This window comes from Symphalangus syndactylus, chromosome X (genome assembly GCF_028878055.3).
Source record: "Symphalangus syndactylus isolate Jambi chromosome X, NHGRI_mSymSyn1-v2.1_pri, whole genome shotgun sequence".
In the NCBI taxonomy this organism is placed as follows: domain Eukaryota; kingdom Metazoa; phylum Chordata; class Mammalia; order Primates; family Hylobatidae; genus Symphalangus; species Symphalangus syndactylus.
This window is the reverse complement of record NC_072447.2, coordinates 33850481-33877982: the sequence shown is the minus strand read 5'-3', so window position 1 is coordinate 33877982 and position 27502 is coordinate 33850481. Positions and strand designations below refer to the sequence as shown.

The 27502-nt window shown below is 42.0% G+C and overlaps 1 protein-coding gene across 12 annotated transcripts in view; it reads left to right on the top strand.

Annotated features, from left to right (window-relative positions):
* Nucleotides 1-27502, top strand: part of SH3KBP1 (SH3 domain containing kinase binding protein 1) — a 356671-nt gene that overhangs the window by 116937 nt on the left and 212232 nt on the right. For all 12 annotated transcript variants that reach the window (XM_055269199.2, XM_055269203.2, XM_055269200.2 and 9 more), the window contains one exon: nucleotides 24524-24647. In XM_055269199.2, coding sequence (XP_055125174.1) covers nucleotides 24524-24647 — 124 coding nt within the window. The remainder of the gene's footprint in view (nucleotides 1-24523; nucleotides 24648-27502) is intronic.

Below are 27502 nucleotides of genomic sequence, written 5' to 3'. Positions count from 1 at the left end.
TGGCTAAAATAAACCTTAAAAATTCAATGTGTTAGCAAAAGAAATTATCAACAGGGTAAACAGACAACCTACAGAATGAGAGAAAATATTTTCAAACTATTCACCTGACAAAGGTCTAATATTCAGCATGTATAAGGAACTTAAATTTACAAGAAAAAAAAGCCATTAAAAAGTGGGCAAAGGACATGAACAGACACTTTTTAAAAGAAGACTTACATGTGACCAACAAGCATATGAAAAAAAGCTCAATATCGTTGATCATTGGGGAAATGCATATCAAAACCACAATGAGGTACCATGTCACACCAGTCAGAATGGCTATTATTAAAAAGTCAGAAAAAAAAAATAACATGCTGGTAAGGTTACAGAGAAAAGGGAACACTTACACACTCTTGGTGGGAATGTAAATTAGTTCAACCACTGTGGAAAGCAGTGTGGCGATTCCTCAAAGAGCTAAAGACAGAACTACCATTTGACCCAGCAATCCCATTACTGGGTATATACCCAAAGGAATATAAGTCATTCTACCATAAAGACACACACACAAGTATGTTCATTGCCGCACCATTCACAATAGCGAAGACATGAAATCAGCCTAAATGCCCATTAGTGATAGATTGGATAAAGAAAATATGGTATATATACACCATGGAATACTATGCAGCCATAAAAAAGAATGAGATCATGTCTTTTGTGGGAACATGGATGGAGCTGGAGGCCATCATCCTTAGCAGACTAACACAGGAACAGAAAACCAAATACCGCTTGTTCTCACTTATAAGTGGGAGCTAAAGGATGAGAACACGTGGACACAAGGGAACAGACACGGGGGCCTACTTAAGGGTATAGGGTGGGAGGAGGGAGAAGAGCAGAAAAAATAACTATTGAGTACTAGGCTTGGTACATGGATGATGAAATAATCTGTACAACAAACCCCCATGATGCTAGTTTACCTATGTAACAAACCTGCACTTAGTGACATTATTTTCATATGTCTATTGGCCATATGTGGTTCTTCTTTGAACTATTTATTCACAACCTTTGCCCATTTTTAGATTCAGATGTTTGTCCATGAATCCGAGCGTGAGAACCCTTGGTCATACTGTGTGTAGACATTTTAAATGATATTTTCAAGAATCAGCTGTGACACAAAAGGAGTGGGGGATTGTGGGCCAAAAAGTCTTACAGTCAGAGTTTAGCATGAGAACTTGGAAAGAATAAACTTCTGGAATTTGATCTCTGATTTTATGATTCTGTGATACTAGATGATTTATCTGCCATTTAGGAAGGCTGTGTCATATTGAGTAGAGAGAAAATCCGGAGTTAAAACCAATGGCTGCATTAAGTTAGATTTTTTTTTAGCGGTTTGATTAATCTTTACTGCTCCAGTACTCAAACTACAATGTGAGAGTTCAATCTTGTGGCTTATTACAACCACACATTGTATTAAACATCTTCTACTTGAGAAAAACATGAAGTGCCCCATGTGCATTTTGAGTATGTTATATCATGAATAAAGTCATGGCTGGAAGGTAGTTAAGACAGAATTTCTTTTTGTTTGTTTGCCAAGTGATGCTAAATCAACAATAATATTGCTTTGAAAAGGAGCAAGATTATGCCGTGACTATTTGCAATGAAAATAAAGTATAAGGCCTGGTGTGGTGGCTCACACCTGTAATCCCAGCACTTTGGGAGGCCAAACTGGGTGGATTGCTTGAGTCCAGGAGTTCAAGACCAGCCTGGGCAACTTGGCGAGACCCTGTCTCTACGAAAAAAAAGAAAAAGAAGAACAAAAATTATCTGGGCATGGTGGTGAATGCCTGTAGTCCCAGCTACTCAGGAGGCTGAGATGGGAGGACTGCTTGAGCCCGGGAGGTGGAGGTTGCAGTGAGCTGAGATCGAGCCACTGCTCTGTACTCTAGCCTGAGTGACAGAGCTAGACCATGTCTCAAAAAAAAAAATTATAACGCAGCTGTATAATAATATCATTTGGTATCCTCTTATAAAGTGAAAACCTCCTTCTGCTTAACAGGAGGTGTCTCTATTTCAGGACAGGAAACTTTACATGGAATAAGAACAAAGATCTTACTAATTTAAAAAAAACCTCAAATATATGTGTGTGTGTGTGTGTGTGTGTGTGTGTGTACACTGAATTTGGCCAGACAGGAAAACAAGATTAAAATGTCAGTTCTGTCTTTTCAACCTGAATGCCTCCCAGCAGCTAAATTTTAGAAATTTCTGAGATAATTAATGTGTACTCATATGTTCACTCATAAATCAGACCATGGGATTACTGATGAAAGGATGCAAACTTGGGGGTCAGTCTTGGAAAATTTTGACTGAATTTTAATCTTCCTATTGTGAACATCTATTTCATGTTGAAAACTCAGCATTTCCTATTTCTCCTAAACATAGACACCACAATAAATAGTTTGTATCTATTTCTTTTCCTTCAAGGGGATCACAGTTCTTTGCCCATATTATCTAGCTCCAAGATAAATTAAATGCCAGCTGAAATTGTTTGGTGTATCTAGGATGCCCATGGTATGTGCCCTTTGGTTGTGTGGCTGAGTCAGTGGCGTTAGGTGGAGTTTAGCCTCCCCCTGAGTGGTTATTAGGGTTGTGGATGGAATGTATTAAATTCAAATCTCTCATTTATAAGGCGAGGTGTGAATTGTAGAATGATGCTATTAACTTGGGCTGAACCCCAGATATTGCTGTGTGCTTTTTTTCCCCCTTCAACATGTCATGGAGACTTAAAACAGTCACCCACACGGCCTTTCCATATTTAGCCTTTTGGAAGTGCTGTCTTATTGCTGAGCCAGGGTGGTTATAGCCGACTGGCTTAAATGGACAGACAGCAACAAGATAGCTGAGGAGGGTAATAGATCCTGCCATTCTGTTCATCTGCGTTTGTGTCTGGGTAAAATTCTCATTAAGTTGCAGCCAGTGTGTGTATTTTGTGTGTCTGTGCATTGTGTTTGCAGTCAATTAGAAAACTGATACCCATGTGGTGTATTGGTATTGACAGGTTTCCTGTGTGTGACCTAAAACCATTCTGCATTTCCATTTGTCAGGTTTTCCCGTGTGCTCCGGGTTCAGAGCAAATTAACTTCCAAGTCAACAAAACCACCGAAGCTCTGCTTGAACTAAAGCTAAGCTACTCTACTGGTGTGGGGGAAGGGAGGATGTTGATCATTAGACGACAAGGGCAAGTTGAGAAATTGTTCTATATTTCAGCCAGTTAATTATCGCAGCTTCCCAGCATGTCTGCAAGGAGAAATGAGAAGAACATCAATAAGTGATTATTTTCCTTCGTTATTCTGTTCACCTGCCATTTACTGTGCACGTTCCAGGGGTTAACTTTAAAAAATCGGAGTCCCAGAGGACTCACAAAGGCATGCTGTGTCTGCCTTTCTGGTACTGAGTGATGAGGGTGGGACAGGGCTGGTGCTAAACTTTTAGATCTATTTTTAAGCTTTGAGGACAAATTTTATAAATACGAGCTGCTTCTTTAAAAAAAAATCCCTTTCTACTCTAAAAATAGTTTGCTGGGAAAAAGTTTGTGAATTGTTTATTAAGACTCAGAAATTCAGCTGAGCATGTTTCCTTATAAATAAAGAAAATCACCTCACAGCTACTGTCAAAAAGCAGATGTGGCTTCTTAGGAAAGAAACAAGATTTCTGGGATGTTAATGCCAATGTCAGAATGTGGGAGAATATTCGGAATTTTCCCTTCTGGCTTGCTCTTTTCAGACCTTCTAAATTCTACTCATTTCTTATGATCAAGTTGGTGTGTTGTCCCTTTTGGAAAGAGTTTTCCCAGGCAGAATGAATGGCCTTAGCCTCTGTTCTTACCAGTACCCTTAGCCACACCTGTCTCTTTTCCTATAACACTTTATTTTATGTTAATGACAATTGCTAATATTTACTGTATGCCAGGCACTGTTCTAAGCTCAGTTCATGTGCTATCTTACTTTGTTGTCATAACTCTTTGAATTAGATATTACTATTCTCATTTTAAGGATAAGGACTATGGTAGGCAGAATAATGGCCCCTCAAAGGTGTCCACATTCTAATCTTCAGAACCTGTGAATGTTTACCTTACGATGCAGATATGGTTAAGGATTTTGTATTAGAATCACAAGGGTCCTTATAAGAGGGAAGCACATGGGCAACAAAAGCAAAAATACATAAATTAGACAACATCAAAATGTAAAACTTCTGTACATCAAAAGATACAATCAGACCGGGTGCGGTGGCTCATGCCTGTAATCCCAGCACTTTGGGAGGCCGAGGCGGGCGGATCACGAGGTAAGGAGATCGAGACCACGGTGAAACCCCGTCTCTACTAAAAATACAAAAAATTGGCTGGGAGTGGTGGAGGGTGCCTGTAGTCCCAGCTACTTGGGAGGCTGAGGCAGGAGAATGGCATGAACCTGGGAGGCGGAGCTTGCAGTAAGCCGAGATCGCGCCACTGCACTCCAGCCTGGGCGACAGAGCAAGACTCCGTCTTAAAAAAAAAAAAAAAAAAAAATAGAATCAACAGACTGAAAGTGCAGTCTGAACAATGGAGAAAATATTTGCAAATCATATATCTGATAAGGGGTTAACAACCAGAATCTATAAAGAACTCCTACAACTCAACAACAAAACAACCCAATTCAAAATGGGCAAGGGACTTGAATAGATAGTTTTCCAAAGAAGACATACCAATGACCAACAAGCAGATGAAAAGATGCTCAACATCACTGACCATCAGGGAAATGCAAATCAAAATCATAGTGAGATTGCACCTCACACCCATTAGGATGACTGCTATAAAAAAAGAAAGCAAGTGTTGGTGAGGATGTGGAACAATTGAAACCTTTATATACTGTCGGTGGGGATGTAAAATGGTGTAGCTACCATAAAAAACAGTGTGGCAGTTCCTTGAACAATTAAAAATAGAATTACCATATGATCTAGCAATTTTACTTCTGGGTATATATCCAAAAGAATTGAAAGCAGGGTCTCAGAGATATTGTACACCCATGTGCACAGCAGTATTCACAGAAGGCAAAAGGTGGAAGCAACCCAAGTGTCTACACAACAGAATATCATTCCGCCTCAAAAGAAGGAAATTCTGACACATGCTATAATGCGGATGAACCTTGGTACATTATGCTAAGTGACAGAAGCCAGTCACTTAGCATATGACTTAACCTATATGAGGTATCTAAAGTCAACTTTACAGAGACAGAAAATGGACTGCTGGTTGCCAGGAGCTGGTGGGAGGGGAGAAAGGAATTGTTTAATGGGTACAGAGTTTCTTTTTCAGTCTTGCAAGAGGAAAAGAAATCTGATGATCTTTTGCACAATGTGACTGTACTTAACACTACTGAACTGTGTACTTTAAACCTGTTAAGATGTTAAATTTTATGTAACATGTATTTACCACAATTAAAAAAAAATTTTTTTTAAAAAGGGAGGCAGTAAGATCAGAGTTAGTGATGATAGAAGCAGAGGTCAGAGAGAGAGCGAGCATTAAAGATGCTATACTGCTGGCCTCGAAGATGGAGGAAGGGAATACAAGCTAAGGAATGCAGGTAACCCCTAGAGGCTGGAAAGGGCAGGAGAACCTCCTCTCCTACAGCCCCTGAATGAACGCAGCCCTGCCAACACCTCCATTTTAGCCCAGTAAGACAGTTTCTGGATTTCTAACCTCCAGAACTGTGAGATACTAACTTTGGGTTAAGTCACCAAGTTTTTGGTAATTTGTTAGAGCAGTGGTAAGAAACTATTACTAAGGACTATTCAGTTCAGAGAGGTTAGGACCTTGTGCATGGTCACAAAGTGACTGGAACTCTGATTAAGAGCTGGAGCTGGCCAGGCAGGGTGGCTCACACCTGTAATCCCAGCACTTTGGGAGGCCAAGGTGGGCAGATCACTTGAGGTCAGGAGTTGGAGACCAGCCTGGCCAACATGGTGAAACCCCATCTCTACTTAAAAAAAAAAAAAAGAAATGCGAAAATTAGCTGGGCATGGTGGCACAGCCTGTAGTTCCAGCTACTCAGGAGGCTGAGGCAGAAGAATCGCTTGAACCTGGGAGGCAGACGTTGCAGTGAGCCAAGATCGCACCACTGCACTCCAGCCTGGCAACAGAGCGAGACTCAGTCTAAAAAAAAAAAAGAGTTGGAGCCCATGTCCACTCCACTGAGAGTTCCAGCCTTCCTACATGGTGAGACCCTAGGTAGCAGTGGCCATCTTTAACACTACCCCCGACATAAGACCTGATATATATTAAGGCACTTAGTAATTTTTGGCTAAAAGATTTAATGATAATGCACCATCACCTTTTCTTCTGTTCCCCTGACGCTGTGTCCTAGAAGCCATAGGGTTAAACCTAGGAAAAGGCTTTTTAGAAAACGTTTCCCTTCCCTGTCATTGTGGGGCTGCTAAGGAATAGTGTCCTCAAGGTTTTAGTGTCACTTCTGGGGGCCTCTGGGGTATTTGTTGCCAGGTTCCATGATGGAGTAGAGTCAGGAGTGCTTATAGAATCCAGACAGGGGTCAGAGTCGGGAAATTTGGATCCTGTTCTTGGTAGATGGGCAGTCTGTTTTGAGAAGAAATGACCAAATTTAGTCATGACCTGTTAACCTGTTTATTAACATTATTTCTCTTTAAGCTCAATAAATGCAGATATTTCTAAGCACAAATGAAGAAATTTCTGTGTTAGCTGTGATCAGTGGGCATTTCCCACTCTGAAATGCTTCCTCACCCCCAAACCTAAGCTTTGGAAACCAGGCTCCTAAAATCAGGGCCTTGTAATTCCGCATGTGAGTTATTCTAAATTGGGCTTCTGGGTGTTTCTTTTTTTGAAGCGGGGAACAGATGGGAAACGAGAGGACTTCTAATAATGTACATTAACTTTTGCCATAAAATTATTAGAAAAAATGGGTATTTTGTATTTTTTTTTTTTTTTTTTGAGACAGAGTCTTGCTCTGTCACCCAGGCTGGAATGCAGCGGTGCAGTCGTAGCTCACTGCAACCTCCACCTCCTGGGCTCAGGTAGTCCTCCTGCCTCCTGAGTAGCTGGGACTACAGGTGCATGCCACCGTGCCCAGCTAATTTTTGTATTTTTTGTGGAGACGGGGTTTCACCATGTTACCCAGGCTGGTCTCGAACTCCGTACCTCAAGAGATCTGCCCACCTTGGCCTCCCAAAGTGCTGGGATTACAGGCATGAGCCACCGCGCCCGGCCTATTTTGTACTTTTAAAATAATCTTTGAGTGGGAAGGCCTTTGCAATCATGTCACAAATCTGAAAGACCTAAGGGAAAAGATTGATTGATTTTACTACATAGAAATTAGAGACTTCTGTATGGACAGAGATAGAATTAATAGAATAAATAGACAAATGACAAACAGGTAAATTCTGCAACACATATGACAGCCACAGGGACACTTCTTTTATATGCAGAGAGCTATTAGAAATGAGAGGGAAAAGCAGGATGCTATGTAGGAGAATTGACAAAAGACATGAGTAAGCTCATCACAGAAAAAGACAAGTGGATAACGGTAAGCATATGGAAAGCTGTTCAACCTTATTTTTTACTAATTAAAGAAATGCAAATTAAATATCATCTTCTGTTATCAGATTGGCAAAAATGAAGACATTTAAAAATAGTATGGGGAAATCAGCTCTCTTCCATGCTATTGGTGGGAGTGTAATTGATAAATTTTTTGGAGGCCAGTTTTTTATTATCTGCTAAAAGTAAGGATGCACCAAGTTGTTGACCCAGAAATTTCACTCTAGGGAATTTGTCCCTCAGTTGCCTTTGTGGTATATGTGCAGAGTTATGGGCACAGTGATGCTCAATGTAGTGTTGTTTGTAATTGCAGAGGACTTGAGACAACTGGATGGTTTCATGTGGGTTATAGTTCTGTGAGAAGAGAACTGTCTCCTACCCAGCAAGATTCAAATAAGTTACCAATTTAACCAGCCAAGGATACAGAAATTTAGAAAGGAGATTGCCTCAGGCAGGAGCAGATGAGGTATATATAAAACGTATATCCCAGACACCAATCTCCACTCGCAGGTTTCCAGTGGTCTAAATGGCAAGGGAGATTTTGCCAGATCTCAGAAACAGCCGAAGTTTGCTGTGCCACAAATCTTTTTTCCATCAGCATTTCAGAAGAGCCAGTGAGGACAACTGTTGTGCCTTCATCTATGGTATGGTGACAAATATGCAGCTCACCTGGTTCACCTTACCTGCTGCCTAGACAGAGCTGATTTATCAAGACAGGGGAATTGCAGTGGAGAAAGAGTAATTCCTGCAGAGCTGGCTGTGTGGGAGACCAGAGTTTTATTATTGCTCAAGGAATTGGAATTTTTAAAGATAATTTGGCAGGTAGGGCTTGGGAAGTGGGTAGTGCTGATACAGGTCAGGTTGGAGATGGAATCATAGTGGGGGTCAAAGTTAGGTTTTCTTGCTATCTTATGTTCCTGGGTGGGATCGCAGAACTGGTTGAGCCAGTTTACCAGTCTAGATGGTGTCAGCTGATCTAGTAGAGGGTCTGCAAAATATCTCAAGCACTGATCTTAGGTTTTACAGTAGTGATGTTATCCCCAGGAGCAATTTGGGGAGGTTCAGACTCTTGCCAGGAGCTGCATGACCCCTAAACTGTAATTTCTAATCTTGCTGCTAATTTCTTAGCCCTCCAAAAGCATACTGGTCCCCAGGCAAGAAGAGGATCTTTTCTGGAAAGGGCTATTATCAATTTTGTTTTAGAGTCAAACCATAAACTAAATTCCTTTCCAAGGTTAGTTCGGCCTACGCCCAGGAACGAACAAGGACAGCTTAAAGGTTAGAAGCAAGATGGAGTCGGTTAGGTCTGATCTCTTTCATTGTCATAATTTCCTCAGTTTTAATTTTTGCAAGGGCAGTTTCACTTCCATGTTCCAAAATCTACTTTCAGACGCAACCAGACTGTCCCTTTTGATACTGGTCTATCCTACAGTTGGATTCTGTGCAGCTATGAGGAAGAGGGGCAAAGCTCTAACTGATGGAGAAGATGTCTAAGATGCATTGTTAAGTTGAAGAAAGCAAGTTGCAGTATAGCACACATAGTAAGAGTCCATTTGTGTCTTCTTGTTATGTATTTTTTGGAATGAACATGTATACCTTTAATTATTAATTTTTGAGTGGTTACCCACACACAGTTTTGAAAGTCATACGGTGCTAAAAGATGTGCGAGTACCCAGCAGCCTCTTGTCCCTTCTCTTTGTGTCCTTATCTTCTAGGAGGCAGTCGTTCTTCAGTTCTAGCTGTTGCTTCTACTATTTGCTGCTGTGCTTCTGAATAATATTCATTGCTGCTCTCTTGGTTTGTCGATTCTAGATATGATCTCTTAACTATCATGGTAGTTGAGGACTTCAGCTTTTCTCTATATGCACATATCTCAGGTTTTGCTTTAATCTATACTTAATGTTTTCATTAATGTAGCAATGTTGATATTGAATATTGAAGCAAGAATATACTATAATTTCCATATATAGCTTTTTTCTCTCTCTATTCCTCTCTCTCCCTCCTTTCCTTCCTGTCTCTCTCCCCATCTCCCTCTCTCCCTCTCTCTCCCTCCTCCCTCCCCCCCTCTCTCCATCCCTCTCTCTCTCTCTCTCTCTGTCCTTCCTTCCTCTTCGTCCCTCCCTCTCTCTCTTTTTCTCTCCCCTACTTCCTCTCTTCTCTCTCTCTCCCTCCCTCTCTCACCCCCATTTCCCTCTCCCTCTCCCTCTCTCTCTTCCCCCCCTCCCTCCTCCTTGTTTTCTTCTCCCCCTCCCCTTCCCCCTCTCTACCTCTCTCCTTCTCCCTCTCCTGGAAAAACACCAGAGCCTTCCAACCTCCTGTTCCACTCTGCTGCCCAGCTGTCAGCCAGGAAATTCCCATCACACCTCCCCCGCCTCCTCTCTCTCATTGACTGTCCTGGATCTTGCGTCCTTCTCTTTCTTGTTTTACTCATTTGACTTGGTGGAATGCACCCTCCAGTAGCCTCCTGAGGGAGCCAGTGCACGGAAGTAAATTTTTTGAAACTTCTTCAAAACCAACCACACTAGGAGTTGCATACTAAAAAGTTTTTCCTTTTAGCATTCAACCATCCCTTCTTAGCCCCTGGCCCGTGTCTGTTGGCAGGTGGGGTTCTCCCTCCTACTGATGGAGCCAGAGAATCCTGGGACCCAGAGGCTGTGCCATTATTCACAAGATCTTATTTAATCTTCAGAATGGTTTGATAAACTAACAAAACTGAGGCACCCAGGTTACGCTCTCAGCGGTGTCAGAACCAGGAATTGAAGTGCCAGCTGCTTGGGCCAGGCTGATGCCTTTCCTAATCTAGCTGCTCTTTACTGGAAGAAGGAATAACAGTACCATGCCCCAAGTGACACATGCCAGATGCACGATCATGGTTACAGGGTGAGTCCAATTCTTGGTGTCTACTTGTGTCTGGTTCCTGACAACTTCAGCTCTAGATAGCCATCCTTCTCTCTAGAAGTACCTTCCAGTATGTATGTATGTATGTATGTATGTATGTATTTATTGTGAGACAGAGTCTCACTCTGTTGCCCAGGCTGGAGTGCAGTGGTGCTATCTCAGCTCACTGCAAGCTCCGTCTCCCGGGTTCACGCCATTCTCCTGCCTCAGCCTCCCGAGTAGCTGGAACTACAGGGGCCTGCCACTACGCCTGGCTTATTTTTTGTATTTTTAGTGGAGATGAGGTTTCACTGTGTTAGCCAGGATGATCTCAATCTCCTGACCTCGTGATCCACCCGCCTCGGCCTCCCAAAGTGCTGGGATTACAGGTGTGAGCCACCGCGCCCAGCCGTGTGTGTGTGTGTGTGTGTGTATGTGCGTGTGTGTGTGTGTGTGTGTGTGTGTGTGTCGAGAGAGAGAGAGAGAGAGAGAGAGAGAGAGAGAGAGAGACCGAGACTGATTTATAGTTATGGTCCTAGCTCCTTATGGTAATTAAAATGCCCTGCCTATGATTTGTGTAAACTTGGTGTGATTATTTTTATTGCTACAGTATTTGGTTTCAAGCAATGTAAGAATGTCACCCCCCTCCTCCCATTCCTTTTGTGATGCAAAATGCTTCATTACTTAGGAATTTGCTGCTGATTGTACAGTTTAGCATTTGATCTTTTTGTTAACCACAGTCAGGTGACCACACATAGGGTAATTAGATTAACCCACCCCTCCTCTTCTCCACTGAAACAATGTAAAATCCAATATTCTATTAGCACACGCCTTCCATAGATTAATGATCTTGGAGTTGCTGCGTGGAAATTTGCATAGCTCCCTACAGCTCTAAGAAATGAAAATGCCCAGCTGTCTAAAAGCTTTAATCAGGAAATGAGCATGAAATGGCATTGTTTTGTCACGGGCTTGGAATAATTTATTCTTGACAATCGAGTTATCCTGGATATAAATGTGTATAAACATTCTTTCAACAACCAGTAAACAGGTGCTTTTTTGTTCGTTAAAAATTGAAGATTTTCTTGACTTGGGCTTGGCTTTCAAATCGTTGGCCCTTGTGCTGGTCACTGCCAAAAGTGTATACTAAAGTCATTTTCCTTGTCCCTCCTGTTTTAAATGGCGTTTTCTGGAGGCTGACCTTTCAGAGCAAGAACGGTCTTAGGGAGTGAAGGAATGGGGACATGGCCATAGGACCACACGGGGTCATTCCTCACCCAGCCCCTTCTTGCTTGTGTTCTCATCCCCTCTTGGGACCTACTTTCCCCTATCTGTCAAATACAAATAATAATGGCTTCTATCTCTTAATGTGGTTGTGAGCATTAAATGTGTTATCCCATGTAAAGCCTTAGAAAAGTACCTTGTTCGTGGTATACTCTTCATAATGGTGAGCTAATTCCATAAGACATAGGGAAATGAAGATGCAATTCCGTTTCTTTTTCTATTTAAAAGATCCTAGTGCACTTAAATTTTTTTCTGTTAGACTATTAGTCTTGGAAGCAACTGTGACTATAAATGCTTTCATTTATGTTGGCACACAGTTAAAAGAATGATAGAACTAATGATAATGGCTAACATTCATCGAATGCCTGGGAGTGAAAGACTGAATGAGGCCTATTCCTGACTCTTGGGGCTAGACATAAGGACCCATGCTTACAGCCCAGGGGGTGAGGGCACTGTGACAGGCTCTTACTCACCATCAAAGCTGTTAAAAAGACAACAGAAATGGCCATTGGACCTTGAATGTTGCTTCCTCTTTTTTTCTCCTCCAAGAGCAAGGTTTTTATCTAGCACGTGATTTAACAGTTCCTGTGATGGGGGTACTGTTTCGTGGACTAGGTATGATGTAGCAAGAAACATTTTAAAATTTTTCCAGAGGAGACTTTGATGGGAAGAATGCCCATCCCTTAGGGGACTCAATTCGAGATCGTGTAATTAACCTTTTGGAGCATAATTAACCAAATTGTTTAGCTCTTTTTACTTGTACTCTGGGCACCAAAGAAAGCTGGATCCTACCCATGGTAAAACTATCATCAATAAGATTTAATGTTGCCTCTTTATATGCATTTTATTTTTCTTGATTGTCATGCCCTTAGTTATTCTTGCATTTCAAGAATCTTTTTTTTTTTTTTTTTTGAAACGAAGTCTCACTCTGTGGCCCAGGCGCGATCTTGGCGCGATCTTAGTTCAGTGGCGCGATCTTGGTTCACCGCAACCTCCGCTTCCAGGGTTCAAGCGATTCTCCTGCCTCAGCCTCCCAAGTAGCTGGGTAATATTACAGGCACGTGCCACCACACCTGGCTATTTTTTTTTTGTATTTTTAGTAGAGACGGAGTTTCACCATGTTGGCCAGGCTGCTCTCGAACTCCTGCCCTCACGTGATCTGCCCACCTTGGCCTCTCAGAGTGCTGGGATTACAGGTGTGAGCAACTGCCCCCGGCCTTGAATCTTGAACTTTATATCATATAATTGAAAAAAAAATTGATTATTGGGTTTTGCCTGATTTTCCCCACATCTTAGCTTTCCTATCTCCCCTGTTTAATGAAGTGTATGGACTGGAGAGCTTTCTATAAATCTTTTGTGTATGTTAGCATACACTGTTGGATCTTTAAAACTGGTAGTGGAAATGATATACCTAAACTCTTATTGGGGGCAGTGTCAACTTCTTCCTTGTGTCAATCAAGAAAAATGACGAGACAAGTCTCAATCATTTTAGGAAGTTTATTTGCCAAAGTTAAGGACGCGCCCGGGAGATAGGTCCTATGCCTTTCTGTGAAGATGATTTTGAGGGCTCCAAACTTAAAGGGGAAAGGGTGGGATATTGAGAAGTATACAATTTTCATGGGGGGGGGTAGGGAAAAATAGTTATTCATGCCTTTGTCTGGCTCGGTGAATCTGCCTTTTTTTTTTTGACATAAGATAATATAGACAAATGGGGCAGAGGAAAAATGCAGAGAATCTGTGTTTTTACATAAGATAACAGACAAAATGGGGCAGGAGAACAATTAGATATGCATTTGTGTCTGGTGAGCAGGGGGCGACTGCACCTATAAAGATAAGCTATCAATTTACATTGTCATGGTGAAATCTTAAGAGAAACACCTTAGGGTAAAGACCTTGGAGCTCACTAGGAATTTCCTTGTGGGTAAAATATGGGGTAGGCATGTAGCTTTTCATCTTGTAGCCATTGTATTCAGGAACCAAAAGGGGAGGCAGGTTTGCATGACCCAGTTCCCAGCTTGATTTTTCCTTTAGCTTAGTGATTTTGGGACCCCAGGATTTATTTTCCGTTCACACTTGTTTGCAAAAAAAAAAAAAGTAGCAGTCAATAGTTTAATGATCAGGAAATAGTAAACATATTTCAACTACTCAATGTTTAAGTTAATTAAAATTTTGAATAGCTAACACAGGCATATGGTGCCAGCTAAAATGGACAAAATATATGCTTTCCCTGTCCCTCGGCCACCTGGTTCCCCTCCCTGGAGGCAGCCTCAGTTATCAGTTTATTGTGTGTGGCTTCTGTATTACACAAAGAGGCGTACATACAAATGTACACAAATGCTAGCATACGTTAGGCTTTTTTTTTTTTTTTTTTTTTTTTTTTTTTTTCACCTAGCAACATGTCTTGGTGATCGTCTTTCTTGGTACATACAGACTGGCTTCAGTCTTGGAGAGAGTTGCATGGGATTGATTTATGGCCATTCATCAGCTGCTCTATACTGATACACATTTATGTTCTTTCAGTCTTTTGCTAATTTAAGCAATGGCATAACGATTAATCTTGTACATATGCTGTTTTGCACGTGTACAAGTATATTTGTAGTTTAAATTCCTATGATGAGAAATACTGAGTCAAAGGGCACAGACATTTAAATTTTTGATAGACAGTTGTCAAGTTGCTTCCCACAGAGGTTGTACAAATTTATTTATCAATTTATACTCTACTTAGAAAGTATGTGAGGCTCTCTTTCCCTACACCCTTGCTTACATTATCAATTTTTTTTATTGTTGACAATCTGACAGATAAAAATATCTCATTGTAATTGAAAAATTAGGTACATCCCTCCCTAAACTGTCAAATTCTGGAGAGGTTTGTTCTTGGGGTCCTCATAGCCCCCATTCTTTGAGAGGACCAGCTGTGTGCCAGGCACTATGCCACATGCTGTGAAAACAGACAGTATGCTGAGAGAGCCAGATTCTAGTGCAAGGACACATGTAAACATTATTATAATACAGTATGTAAATGCTACAATTCTAGGTATGAGAAAATAGCCAGAATGATACAGGGTCCTTCTGTGTACTGAGCACTGTCAGGCACCGTTGTACAGGAATACCATTGTAATTTTCATTTCTCTCATTGTAGCAGGACAAGCTGCAGACAAAACTCCTCAGATACCGAGTTAAAGAAGGAAGTGGTTTATTCGGCCAGGAGCATCGGCAAGACTCCTGTCTCAAGAGCCGAGCTCCCTGAGTGAGCAATTCCTGTCCCTTTTAAGGGCTCACAACTCTAAGGGGGTCTGCGTGAGAGGGTCATGATCAATTTGAGCAAGCAGGGGGTACGTGACTGGGGACTGCATGGACCGGTAATCAGAACAAAACAGAACAGGACAGGGATTTTTACAATGCCTTTTCATACAATGTCTGGAATCTATAGATAACATAACCAGTTAGGTCAGGGGTCGATCTTTAACTACCAGGCTTAGGTCAGGCAGGCCCAGGCCTAGGTTCGGGTCTGGTTCCTAGGCGCCAGGCTACCTGCCTTTAGTTTCGCTTCTCTTTCTTTTTCTGAGTATAAAACAGTATAAAACAATATGAGAGGGTCTGTCTCTCTTCTCTCATCGTGAATGCAGTTAAGCATCTTGTTGTATGTTTGAGTCACTTTTTTCTTTTTTGTGTGACCTGTCCTTTGCTATTTTTTTGTTGGGTTATTGATCTTTTGCTGATACTTTGTAGAAGGAGCTCTCTCTATAGAAGAGGCAACATTCCCCCGGTTTGTCTTTTGTCTTCGTTGATGAATTTTGTTGTTGTTGTTGTTTGCTATGTTATATTCTTAGTTTTCTGTAATTTATTTATATTTATTTATTTATTTATTTAGAGACAGAGTCTTGCCCTGTCGCCCAGGCTGGAGTCCAATGGCGCAATCTTGGCTCATTGCAACCTCCGCCTCCTGGGTTCAAGTGATTCTCCTGCCTCTGCCTCCTAAGTAGCTGGGATTACAGGCATGTGCCACCACACCCTGATAATTTTTTGTATCTTTAGTAGAGGCAGGGTTTCACCATGTTGGCCAGGCTGGTCTCAAACTCCTGACCTCGTGATCTGCCCGCCTTGGCCTCCCAAAGTGCTGGGATTACAGACGTGAGCCACCGTGCCAGCTATTCTGTAATTTATTAACCCTTTCTTTTCCAGCTTCTAAATTCTGTGTCAGAGTGTTAAATTAGCTTTGCCTTTCTGAGATTGTAGAAACATTCTTTATTTTCTTCTAGTGCTTTAAAGGTTGAATTTTTAAACGAGTAAATTCATTTTGAATGTCTAATATTCCCAGTTAAATAAAGAAATAAGTATTGCTTGTTTTTTTTAAAAAAAGTTAGGGACTACATGAATTTTCTTTCTGTATCATCTTCTTCCCTCTGCTCCTAAGCCTGATCTGCATCTTGTAAGGTGAGAAGTTGATGGTGATCCAGTCGTATCTTTATAGGGATGATACAGATCTCCATGTTGTTGCAGCTTTGGGCTCAATTGAGAGTATTCTGCCTCTGATCACTTGAGGTCAGAAGTTCAAGACCAGCCTGGCCAACATGGTGAAACTCGGTCTTTACTAAAAATACAAAAATTAGCTGGATGTGATGGTGGGTTCCTGTAATCCCAGCTGCTAGGCAGACTGAGACAGGAGAATCGCTTGAACCCAAGAGGCAGAGGTTATGACAGAGCAAGACTCCTCCCTACGCCCCACCAAAAAAAAGAAAATACTTCATCTGTAGATAGCCATCTTGCCCATAACGCTCTACTAAATTGGTCATTCATCTGATAGATATTTTTAAGGGTCCAAACAACGGTTGATATTGACACCCTTTGATCCAGTGGTAATAAGATGTTTAGCGGGGTGTGGGCAAACATAAAGGCACCAACTGTCATGCAAGTAATTACACTGTACATCAGGAAGCAACGTTATCTCTTTGGGACACAAAGGTGGTCATTCTCATTTTTGTCCAGTATCTATTACTTGTTGTGGTCTTTATAGTGTTCATCCCTTTCCTGCAGGTCAAGAGCTTCTTGCCCTTGTTCTCATGTTCTTGTTATTTTCTTATTTGTGTTATCAGTGATTCTTGGGAGATAATACTGCAAGTATATGATATTGCAAATATGCAGTTAAAGATTGACATAGAACATGGTAATAGACCTGTTACATTTCTTGAAATTTCCTTGTTAGCTTTGAGCTGAAAATACCATCAGAATATTTATATGTCAAAGCCCTTTTCTGAGCATCAGCATATTTTGTAAGTATGAGAAAGCCATTGTGGTGTGAGACATCAACATGGTTTCGCTATGTAATTTTAGGGCAAATTATGAAATATTTAAAGCATATAACAAATACCTATGTGCCCACCACCCTTGCTTTATTAAATCCTCATATTTTGCCATATTTGCTTTATGTATTTTTTTCTTCTTTACAGTTCTCTCTAATGAAGTTGGTGCACTTGATGGTTTGATAGCATGGGTATTTTCTTTTATTGTGGTAATCAGATATATTTTTTAAAGAAACAGAATCTTATAGCTACAGCTGAAGCTCCCCTTGATAGTCTGCCATACTCTCAGAATACTTGCTGTGTCTTCCCAGGTGTTCTGAGACAGACCAGCCTTTTGTGAAGAGAGCCAAATACTGGGAAGGCACAGTCTCTGCACGAAGGGAACATACTCACGGGGCAGCTGTTCCTCAGACTTGCCTTTTGTGTGGGGTGGGGTGGGGCCAGGGGAGAGATATGCATGTTGGGGAGCAATGTGCTATTCTAGGATTCTGTGTCTATTCAAAGCTCTCTTGATCAGTAGATTTGGTGAAAGTGTTTGTTTTTAGTGATTTTTAAAAATCTCCTGCCAGTGGTAATTTTGCAAAATGGTTTTCTATGAACTAGCGCAGGGGGCACAGCTGTGATCCCGCAGCCACGTCTGGGTCTAAAGGAAGCCTTTCCTCCGGAAAGAAATAGAGCAGGATTGAGGGCAGGCTGATGAGTGATGTCTGTTTTCCCTGCCCTGCTTCCACCCTAAGCCAAGGGGGCTCTGCCCAACCTCACTCAGCTCTTCAAATGCAGAGAGAAGTACCAGGACCAGCATTCTGGGCAGGTCAGGGTGGTGCCCAGCTTTCCCTGGTGTCCGTGGCACCAGCCGGCTCTGTGTGCCAATACTGTTGGTGACAGGAGAGAGGGAAATCTGGCAAGATAGGGGGAAAACAGCTGAGGTGGAAAACAAGAATGCCCTCTTGGGAACAGATCCATTCATCTGATTGGATAGGTGAGATGAGACACGCGTGGCTCACCCACTCCATAGGGTGCATCTGGCACATTCCGACCACCTGCCCCATTGATGGTGATCCCAGAAAACATCTCACCACCTGAGATGAACATTAAAATACCCACGCACTAGCTTTGTGTATTTCTGACCTCCTAGGACAAAATATCAGCACATTTCAATTTAAAAGAATCTGTCTTCTTTCAGTTTAAGCATTTATGGTGTTCTTTTAAATTGAAATTGCATGCAGTGAAGTGCAGAGGTCTTAGAAGTACAGTTCAATGAATATTTTGGTCTATGTACACCTGTGTAACCATCACCCAGATCTTGTTATAGGACATTTTCATCCTCCCAGGAGACTCCCCGGTACGCCTCCCCAAGGGTAACTGCTGTTCTGAGATCTCTCACCAATGATTAATTTTGCCTATTGTTGGGTTTCACATAATTGGAATCATACAGTACATAATCTTTTATGTCTGGCTTCTGTCATTCAACATTATGACTGAATTTCATCTGTGTTGTTATGTATACTTCTTTTTGAAATAGTATTTGCTATTTAATAATGAGAGTAGATAATCAATTTGTATGCTACTCTCTAATTCACTCTTTGATCCTGAAGACACCTCTCGGATGGTGTGTTTATTGTTAGACCTCTTTTACAGATGACAAAAGGGCTGCATAGAGACTTTAAGTAGTGCCCCCAAGGTCACACCTCTGATAAATGATGACGTCACTACTAGTTCTGGTTTTCTGATGCACAGCATCATTCTCCATTCATCGTGAAGCCTGTGCCTTAAACTGTGTTATGAATGGTGAAAGAAGTAATGGATGAAAGGAGGAAGGGGCCCCCAAACTGATCATATTTTGGTATTTTACTGTGTAGTATTTTGTTACAGACCGACCAGTTAATTTAAAGGAGTTAACACTGAACCCAGCCAACTCGCCAGTACCTGTAAAGTATGAAATGGATGGTGAGGGAGAAGAGAAAAGAGGTAGCCAACTTGGCTCGGCAGCCAGCCAGATCCAGGCAACGCAGCTTATCAGAAAGCAGACCATCCTAGCATAGCTCGCAGTTGCATGCACATCATCTGTTTGCCCGGTGAGGCTGCTGTTTGCAGGCCGCTGAATGTGTCGTGAATTTTTGCCAGAGTGGCATTATTGGGGCTTTTTGGTCTCTGAATGTGGGTGAGCCATCCCAGGCTCTGTTTGGTACAATGCTTTTGGGAAGGAAATGGTGTAAGTTCTCTTCCTTTTCTCAAGTGGTCCTTGTGACACAGCTGAAGTGTCCTTGCAGTATTGATATCTTATTGATGGCCTCAGTTTTATTGTACATGCTGAGTTTCCATTGTTAAGAGATCAGATTTGAGATAAAAAGAAGCTGGGTTTCCTTTGCTTTCTGAAGAGGTTTGCTGATACCCTGTCTATTCTATATTGTCTTTAAGCAAGCAAAATCATTGCTGATTTATATATGTGGGCAGTTATGTATGCATCTCCATAAGCCCTCATGGCCTGTAATTCTGGTCCAGGGTGTGGCCTCTACTACTGAGATTATAGGACCCAGGTTCTTAACAAATGGTAAAAAACATGGGCCTGATGGTCCGAAAGTTGCAATTAAAGACGGGGTTCTAGGAACCCCCAGTCCCAGGAAATCCAGAGTCCCATGACCTGGATCAGAACCTCGGAGAGCTCCAGGTACATGGCTGTTGGCAGCTTTACAGAGGCAGGAGTTGCTGTGGTTCCAAGCCAACCCTCTTCTGCAGGAAGGAGCTCTTCTATGTGGATGGATGATAAGGGACTTCAAAGATTTGGGCCTCAACAGTCTTGGGCTTTATAGGTAAGGTGATCTGTTACATCATTTAATTGTGGAGGGAAGCTAAGTTTTCCACTGGAGCCACAGGCTGAGTGGTTTTGAGTCTCCCTCCTATAGTCATGCCACTGGTTCTTCTTAGGAGGTGAGATGTACTAGGAGAGCTCTGCCTAGAAGGCTCAGAGTTTGGTCTCATGGCCAGCTCTGCCCCTTGCTAGCTTTGTGGCCTTCATCTGGTCTTGCATCTTCTCTGACTGGGTCTCACTATTCTTATGTATAAAAATATGTGTTTGGCAAAATCAGTTTTTTTTTTTTCCTGACAGTGTTGTTGTTAGGAACAAGTGGAAAAAATAGCTGCTAAAGCACTTTAATTTATAAGCCTTTGCCAGTGTACAGTTGTATCATTGCTAGCATCATCACCTATTTTTAGAGCCTGTGGATAGGAATCCATGACATCAGGATTCTGTGAACATGAGGTGTTGTCCAAGCAGTGCATCACCCCCCAACTTACATTTGCATGGTAATTGGTTCTGTGGGGTCAGCATGCATGTCAGATATTTTTAGCCAGAATCAAGTACACAGGGACTTGTGGTTTGCTGTTCAATTTGAAAAGTGTTTGAATGAAAGCTTGTCCTGTGGTCTTTTGGAAGTAACTGGAGATTTCTTTAGAGACTGACAAGAACAACAGACATTTGAGTGTCCATTATGCAGAGGCTGAACTGGGAGGGGAGAGATTGGAGGCAGGAGGACATGACTATAATCCAGGCAGTACTCCAGGAAAGAGTGGTTAAGAGATGAGCTCTCGCCTATAATCCCAGCATTTTGGGAGGCCAAGGTGGGTAGATTACTTGAGGTCAGGAGCTTGAGACCAGTCTGGCCAACATAGTGAAACTCTGTCTCTACTAAAAAATACAAAAATTAGCTGGGTAAGGTGGCACATGCCTGGAATCCCAGCTATTCGGGAGGCTGAGACATGACCATTGCCTGAACCCGGAAGTGGAGGTTGCAGAGAACTGAGATCACGCCATTGTACTCCAGCCTGGGCAACAGAGTGAGACTGTCTCAAAAGAAAAAAAAAAAAATGAGAGAGATGAGCTCTGAAGCTAGACAGGTTGAGTTCCAATCCTGGCTCCTACTTGTTTGACCTTGACCAAGTTTGCTTAGCCCCCTGGGTCTTGGTGTGTGTGTGTGTCTGAGTAGGGCTATAGTGGAGATTAAAAGTTGCAGTCCAGGTGAAGCTCTTAGAGCAGGGTTTGGCACATGGTAAGCACTCAGATGTTAGCTGCTATTCATATGGGAGTCTTCTATTCATTTTATTGTGGTAATATATGTAACATAAAATTTACCATTTTAGTTATTTTAAGTGTACAGTCAGCATTAATTACATTAGAATGTTATGCAACCATCCATACTATCTATGTCCAAAACATTTTCACTATCCAAAGAGAACCCTTTAACTATCAAACAATAACTCCCCATTCTGCCTCTCCCAACCTTTCAGGTAACCTCTAATCTACTTTCTATCTCTATGAATTTGCCTATTCTAGATATTTCACGTAAGTGGACTCATACAATGTTTGTCCCTTTGTGTCTGGTTTATTTCACTTAGCATAATGTTTTCTAGGTTCATCCATGTTGTAGCATGTGTCAGAACTTTATTCCTTTTCGAGGCTGTATAATATTCCATTTTGTGGATATACCACATCTTGTTTATCCATTCATCTCTTAATGGACACTTGGGTTATTTCCTTCTTTTGGCTATTATGTATAAAGTTGCAGTAAACACTGGCATACAAGTTTGCCTTGGGGGCAAAGCTTTCAATTCTGCTGGGGTCCCTGCTTTCAATGCTTTTGAGTATATACCTAGAAGTGGAATTGCTGGATCATATGGTAATTCTATATTTAACTTTCTAAGGAGCTGCCATACTGTTTTCCACAGGAGTTGCCCTATTTTCCATTCCCATTAGCAATATACAAAGATTCCAGTTTCTCCACATCCTCATCAACACTTGTTTGCTTTTAAAATTCTAGCCATCCTAGTAGGTACGAAAGGGTATTTCATTGTGGTTTTCATTTGCATTTCCCTAATGACTAATGATGTTGAACAGCTTGTCACATGCTCATTAGCCACTTGTATGTTTTCTTTGGAGAAATGTCTATTCAAGTCCTTTGCTTGGCATTTATATTTTTTTCCCTTTATGTTTTTAAGATACTACAGGAGGACGAGAAAGAAACAGAGAGATTGAGAAAGTAGATGCAGCCAGACTGGGCGACTGCTTAGATAGGGGGATAATACTGAGTTTTCTACTTTGGGTAATTGGGTGGATGATGGGGTACCAAAGAAGACAGGCTGGCCTCTCCTGGGAGAAGGGGCAGGTTGGAGAAAAGGTATTGGCTTTGGGTGGGGCTGCACTGAGCCTGGGTGTTATCCAGGTGGGGAGCCTATAGAATTAACTGCCACGGCCATGTGTCCGATTGGTTTCTCTGAAAAAAATGCAAGACATATTTTAGGTTTTGTCTCCTCCCTGCTTCCACCTAAAGAAGCAACTTAAGCAATTCACTCATCATTCAGCTTCTCTATTTGGCAAATGTAAACAATTACTGGGGGAACAATGGAGTCTGGAATTTATGGGCCAGCCTCTCTCCTGGTGCCAGTTTCTCAGCCCTTCAGCACCTGCTCTTGATCAGACCCAGTCCTTCCTAGCCAGCTGCTCCCCATGTGCTGCTCTGAAGCATTGGGGAGTAGGGGTGAGCCTTCATGAGAACCATGGCTTCCGAGGCTTTCTCCAGGGACCACCCCAGCCTCACAATGCTGGCGCTGCTTCTTTCACCCTTCCCCAGCTGCATGCCATTAGCAGTTAGTGCTAAGTAGACACTTGCTATGTCGTCCTCAACCCACTGACTTTCTCTGAGTTACTCCTTGGCAAAGTTGGGTGTTGTGCTCTGTTGTGTTACTGCATCACGTTGTGTCTAGGTGGGGAATTTGCGCGTGCACAGTCATACCCACACTGCGATGGAAAATGAGGTTTGAGCAACTGTTCTTCCCCCAAAGAAGCAACCGGTGAGGAAATGAGCCCACTTGGTGGCTTGTTGTCTTTACTTTCAGAGCCATAGCAGGCTGGCAGCCATCACCAAGTTAGCATCCTGTCATGTGGCTCAGGCGGGCAATGTTTGCAGATTGTCCCCTGATGCCATCTGCCTGTGAGGCTACAGGAACCCCCAGCAACTGCTGCTCTAGCAGGTGCTGGGGTTGCTGAGGTAGGTGTCCGTGTACATATATTCAAGCACACACAGCTTTGTGTGGTGTGCAGAGGTACCGGTGTTGGGCCAGGGCTGAGCTTCGCCTGGTTAGGCCTCTGGGATGCCAGTTGAAACACTCAACCTAGCAAAGTGCCAGCCCCAGTTGTTGGTTTCCGGTGGGGCCCTGGTGAGGGAGGAAGAGAGGGTGAGGCTGCTGTGAACAGAGCCAGCAACTGGGGAATTGGATATGGTAACTAACACACTCTTAAATGTGCAGGAAGCTGCGGGGAGTGGCATTGCTTTGACAAACTTTTGTTGCTTTCTTTCTGCCTCTGCCCTCTGCTCGGGCCTAATCATGGCCCTCTACCTAATTTAGCATCTCTGTTCCTTCCAGGGGGGAGCCCATCCCCATTCCTTACCTCATGGGCTCTTTTTAAGGAACGCATTCCTCATCTTTGAGCTCTTCCTGCCATTCAGCCATGCTTTGGGTCAGCCCCTAGGCTTTCACTTTTCCCCAAGTTACTGTGATTATGGATTCAGACAAGCCTAGAAAATCCTTACTCCTTTGGGGGGGAATTCCTGTATATAGACTTACACTTTGTGAGTCACTATTATCTTGGTCTATTAATGCTTTTTAAAAAATTATGTAAATTATTAAAGCAATTTGAAGTAATTATATTAGCCATCAGATTTTAGAAATCTAGATCTTAATGGAGCTTTGATTAAGAGTCTACCTATAGCAGGGGTCAGCGAACTTTTTCTGTAAAGGGCCAGATATTTTAGACTTTGATCTCTGTTGCAACTACTCAATTCTGCTGGTGTAGCATGAAAGCAGCTGTACAAAATACTTAAATGCGTGAGTATAGTTGTGTTCTAATGAAACTTTCTTTACAGAAGTGAGTGGTGAGCTTTCATTTGCTGACCCCTGATCTAGAGTGATAAGCCATCCTTATTTTTTTTCTTTGTCAAGAGTTGAAAAGCCAGAGGAACTTGATGACTGTAAATGCATTAGAATCATCTTCTTTTGGGTTTAGTATCCTTGTGAGCACAGTTGTAATTTGGGAATATGCTTCTTTAAATCTCTGTTGAGAAGAAGAGAAATCAGAAGGCTTTTTAAGGGGGTGAGTCTGCGTGGCCAACGCTTGTCATTGTTTAACAAGAACAGGCTGTCACTTAGAGCTGTATGGTGACTTTTATGTTTCACTCATTCTCTTTATAGTCACATGGGATGGCCATAGTTACATAAGGTCACCTCACCATACTGGGGCTTATTCCATTTTATAGGACCAGGTGCTTTTCTAATAAATGTAAGAAAACTACAAAAATATAGAAAATGGTGTTTTTAAAACATGATGTTATGCTAAGTTGGCATTGCTATAGTTCATTTCCAGAAAGATGAAGCTTAAGATAGTCCAAGAGGCATTCTAAAGTTTCAAACTATAATCTTGTTTTCCTTTTATCTGTCCTTACAGGAAATAAAGAAAGAGATGAAGAAAGACCCTCTCGCCAACAAAGCTCCAGAAAAGCCCCTGCACGAAGTGCCCAGTGGAAACTCTTTGCTGTCTTCTGAAACGATTTTAAGAACCAATAAGAGAGGTATGGAAAAGGAAAAAGAGGTTCCCTCCCTGCACACAAACAAAAGCTGGAAACTTCTGGTGAACTGTGTCAAACTTTATATTGCTGAAAAATTGAATAGAGTTTTGTCCTTTTGAATAGAGTTTGTCCTTTTGTCCTTATGATACACACATACACACTTGGCAAGTGACTATATGTATAGTAACTGTAATAAAGGGAACTAATAAAAATATTTTTTGACAGTGGGAAAGTGGACTACATTTGTAAATGATGATTTTTCTGGGGCTTTAGATTTCACTTTCTATCTATTTTTATGGATGAAAGGTGAGTTTAGAGAATGCTGTGGTGCAGGCCTGAGCAGTATGTCTGACCACCCTCTCCTTTTAATTTAAGGCAAACCTTATCAACTTATTTCTCTCTCCAACTGCTAGGCTCCCTAGCGCAGACCCTGCCTCTCTGAGTTTGTGAGGCAGAATGTGCAAAGATATAGCTAACACATCTGTCTGACCAGAAGACCTTTAACAATCTTGTTTTCTCTCTTTTGAGACCTCAAGGCAGATTTTCAGGTATCAGCTTGTTGGAGTTTTGTTTTTTTCTCCCATCCCCTCTTGGTGATAATTGTTTGAAATAATGTGAGAGAGAATAGAAGACTGCAGAGATGACCCCACTCAATTTTATACTCTGGGCACACTAGGGTACCTCCGTTTTTCCCGACCTTGGAATAGCCAGGGCACATGCTGAGCATGCCTGTAGGTTAGCGCTTGGCTGCCAGCTTTTAGTGGGCTTATTACTTCCTTAAAGAGAAATAGAGAGCTGTTTGAAAGCAGGCACAGGAACTAGATTAGCAAAGGGTTCCATTAACCAGAAAAAAAAGAAGGCAAGTTTATATAACCATGGGGAGGAAGAACAGCTAATCTTTCATAAAATTTAGACAGGATAAGAATTTGTCCAATAAACTGCCCATTGATCATAGCTTTGTGCCTCTCTTCCTTCCTGTCTCTTCCTCTACTGCCTCCAGCTGCCCTGGGTTACATTTCCCTTTTTGAATTATTCAGATCAAATATTGGCTGGAGGCCCACGTTGGTTAGCAGCTATAGGATTTTCTTTCTTTTCTCATTTTGTTAAATTCATCCTACCAAAGCAGGGGATTTCCCATTTTAAGAATTAAGTGCCCTTTGCTGTAAAACCACAGTCTTGCCCAAAAGTGCCTCCTGCATTCTTGCAAATAAGCTCTCAAACTCCTGAGACATGCATTCACTGGATTTGGTGAGCTAGAGTTCAGTGTGTGTTCTTTCAGCACTTCCAAACCAATGAGAAGGAGCCCTCCCATTCCTCCACCTGCCTCTTGGGTCCGCGGGCACGGCAATTGCACGCGTGTTGACCAGCGGCAAGGCCTCTTTGGCCAGCCCTGGTTTTTGTCAAGTCAATAAGAGATTTAAAGTAATTAATTAATTTAACAAGATAAGGAATTAATTAAGGTAAAGAATTGAGGTAATTATTTGGATGAGTTTAGTAAAATTACCTGAGAACTTTAAATCAACGAAGGAATAGAATTTTTCAGATGATTATCTCTTCACCACTGAAAATCTGACCTCTGAGTTCCCCTATGGAATTTTTCATTCACCAAAAATTGGAATGCAGAGGGATGGCTTACTGCCTTACATTCCATTTTGAAAGCCTTCTGCCTTGGACCTGCAGCCTGGTTATGGCCAACCTTTCACTCTGAGGCATTTTATATATGGAATCTACCGGTGGTTGTGGGACCCGAGTACACGGAGGCATTCTGTAAATATGAAGTCCATAACAAATCATCTTCATTCTGTCCGAGGCTTCACCCTGACCTCCTGGGTCACCTGGGCCTAACATAAATTTCCAGCTGAAGGGAAGCATTGTGTACCAGGCCCAGGGCTGCCTCTGGCCCTCCCCCACCCGTCAAGACTACCAGTATTCTGCTACCCCTTATAATAAACAGCGGGGGTAGATTGATTGGCCTTGTCAGGCCACATAAATAGTTCATTGTACTGAGCTCAAAAGCTACATTTTTTTCCCACCCAAAATCAATGAAAAAAACACTTTTCCCCCCCTTAAAACAAGGATCAGAGGCTAAATCTGTGGGATGATTCTAGTTACTTGTAAACACTTCCGTCCAACTAATTTTTAAAGTCTTATGAGTTATCATAAATGACTGAAGGGCCTCCTCCCTCTTTGTTTCCATCATCAAGCTTTGTCTCCAGCAACCTTTCGGATGTTTTGGTCTATTACTGTTGTTGTGGCTGTTAGGGAAGGAAGTTGCTTTCAGGATTTATTAACAGCCTGCTTTGATTCGCTAACATGGGATCTTAGAGGATATGAGTTGAGTCCACCTTGTGATTCAGTCTTGGACCCTTGTAAGAATTTAATAGAATGAACACAAGTTCTCTTCCTTCAACTTGATCAAAGATGAGATGACTGTTTTCTTTATGTGGACCTTATCATTTGATACATGCTTGAAGTTAGTTTAATAATGAAAGATTGACATTTATTTCTATCATGAGTCTGAAACTGAACCACTTCACTGGGTCCTGAACTTGAGATAGTCCTAGCTGAAGAAGTTTGCCCAATTGTGTCCAGCTGTTTTTGCGTCTTGTGACATGCCTCACTTTGCAGCAACTGCAAACAGGTAGTAGTCCCTCACATTGTGGGATGAGCTCACCCTCCCCAGACACCTGCATAAGGTCAGAAGACATCTTGGGTTTGAAGGAAGCTATTCATAGCCTTGAGAAAAAGCCAGGGCTATGGAAACCTTAGTATGGGGACTGATTAGTTTCACTTTTCAGCTTTAACGTTTGTAAACGTCTGCAGAGTTGATTTAGGGGGGTGCTGGAATGACTCCATGG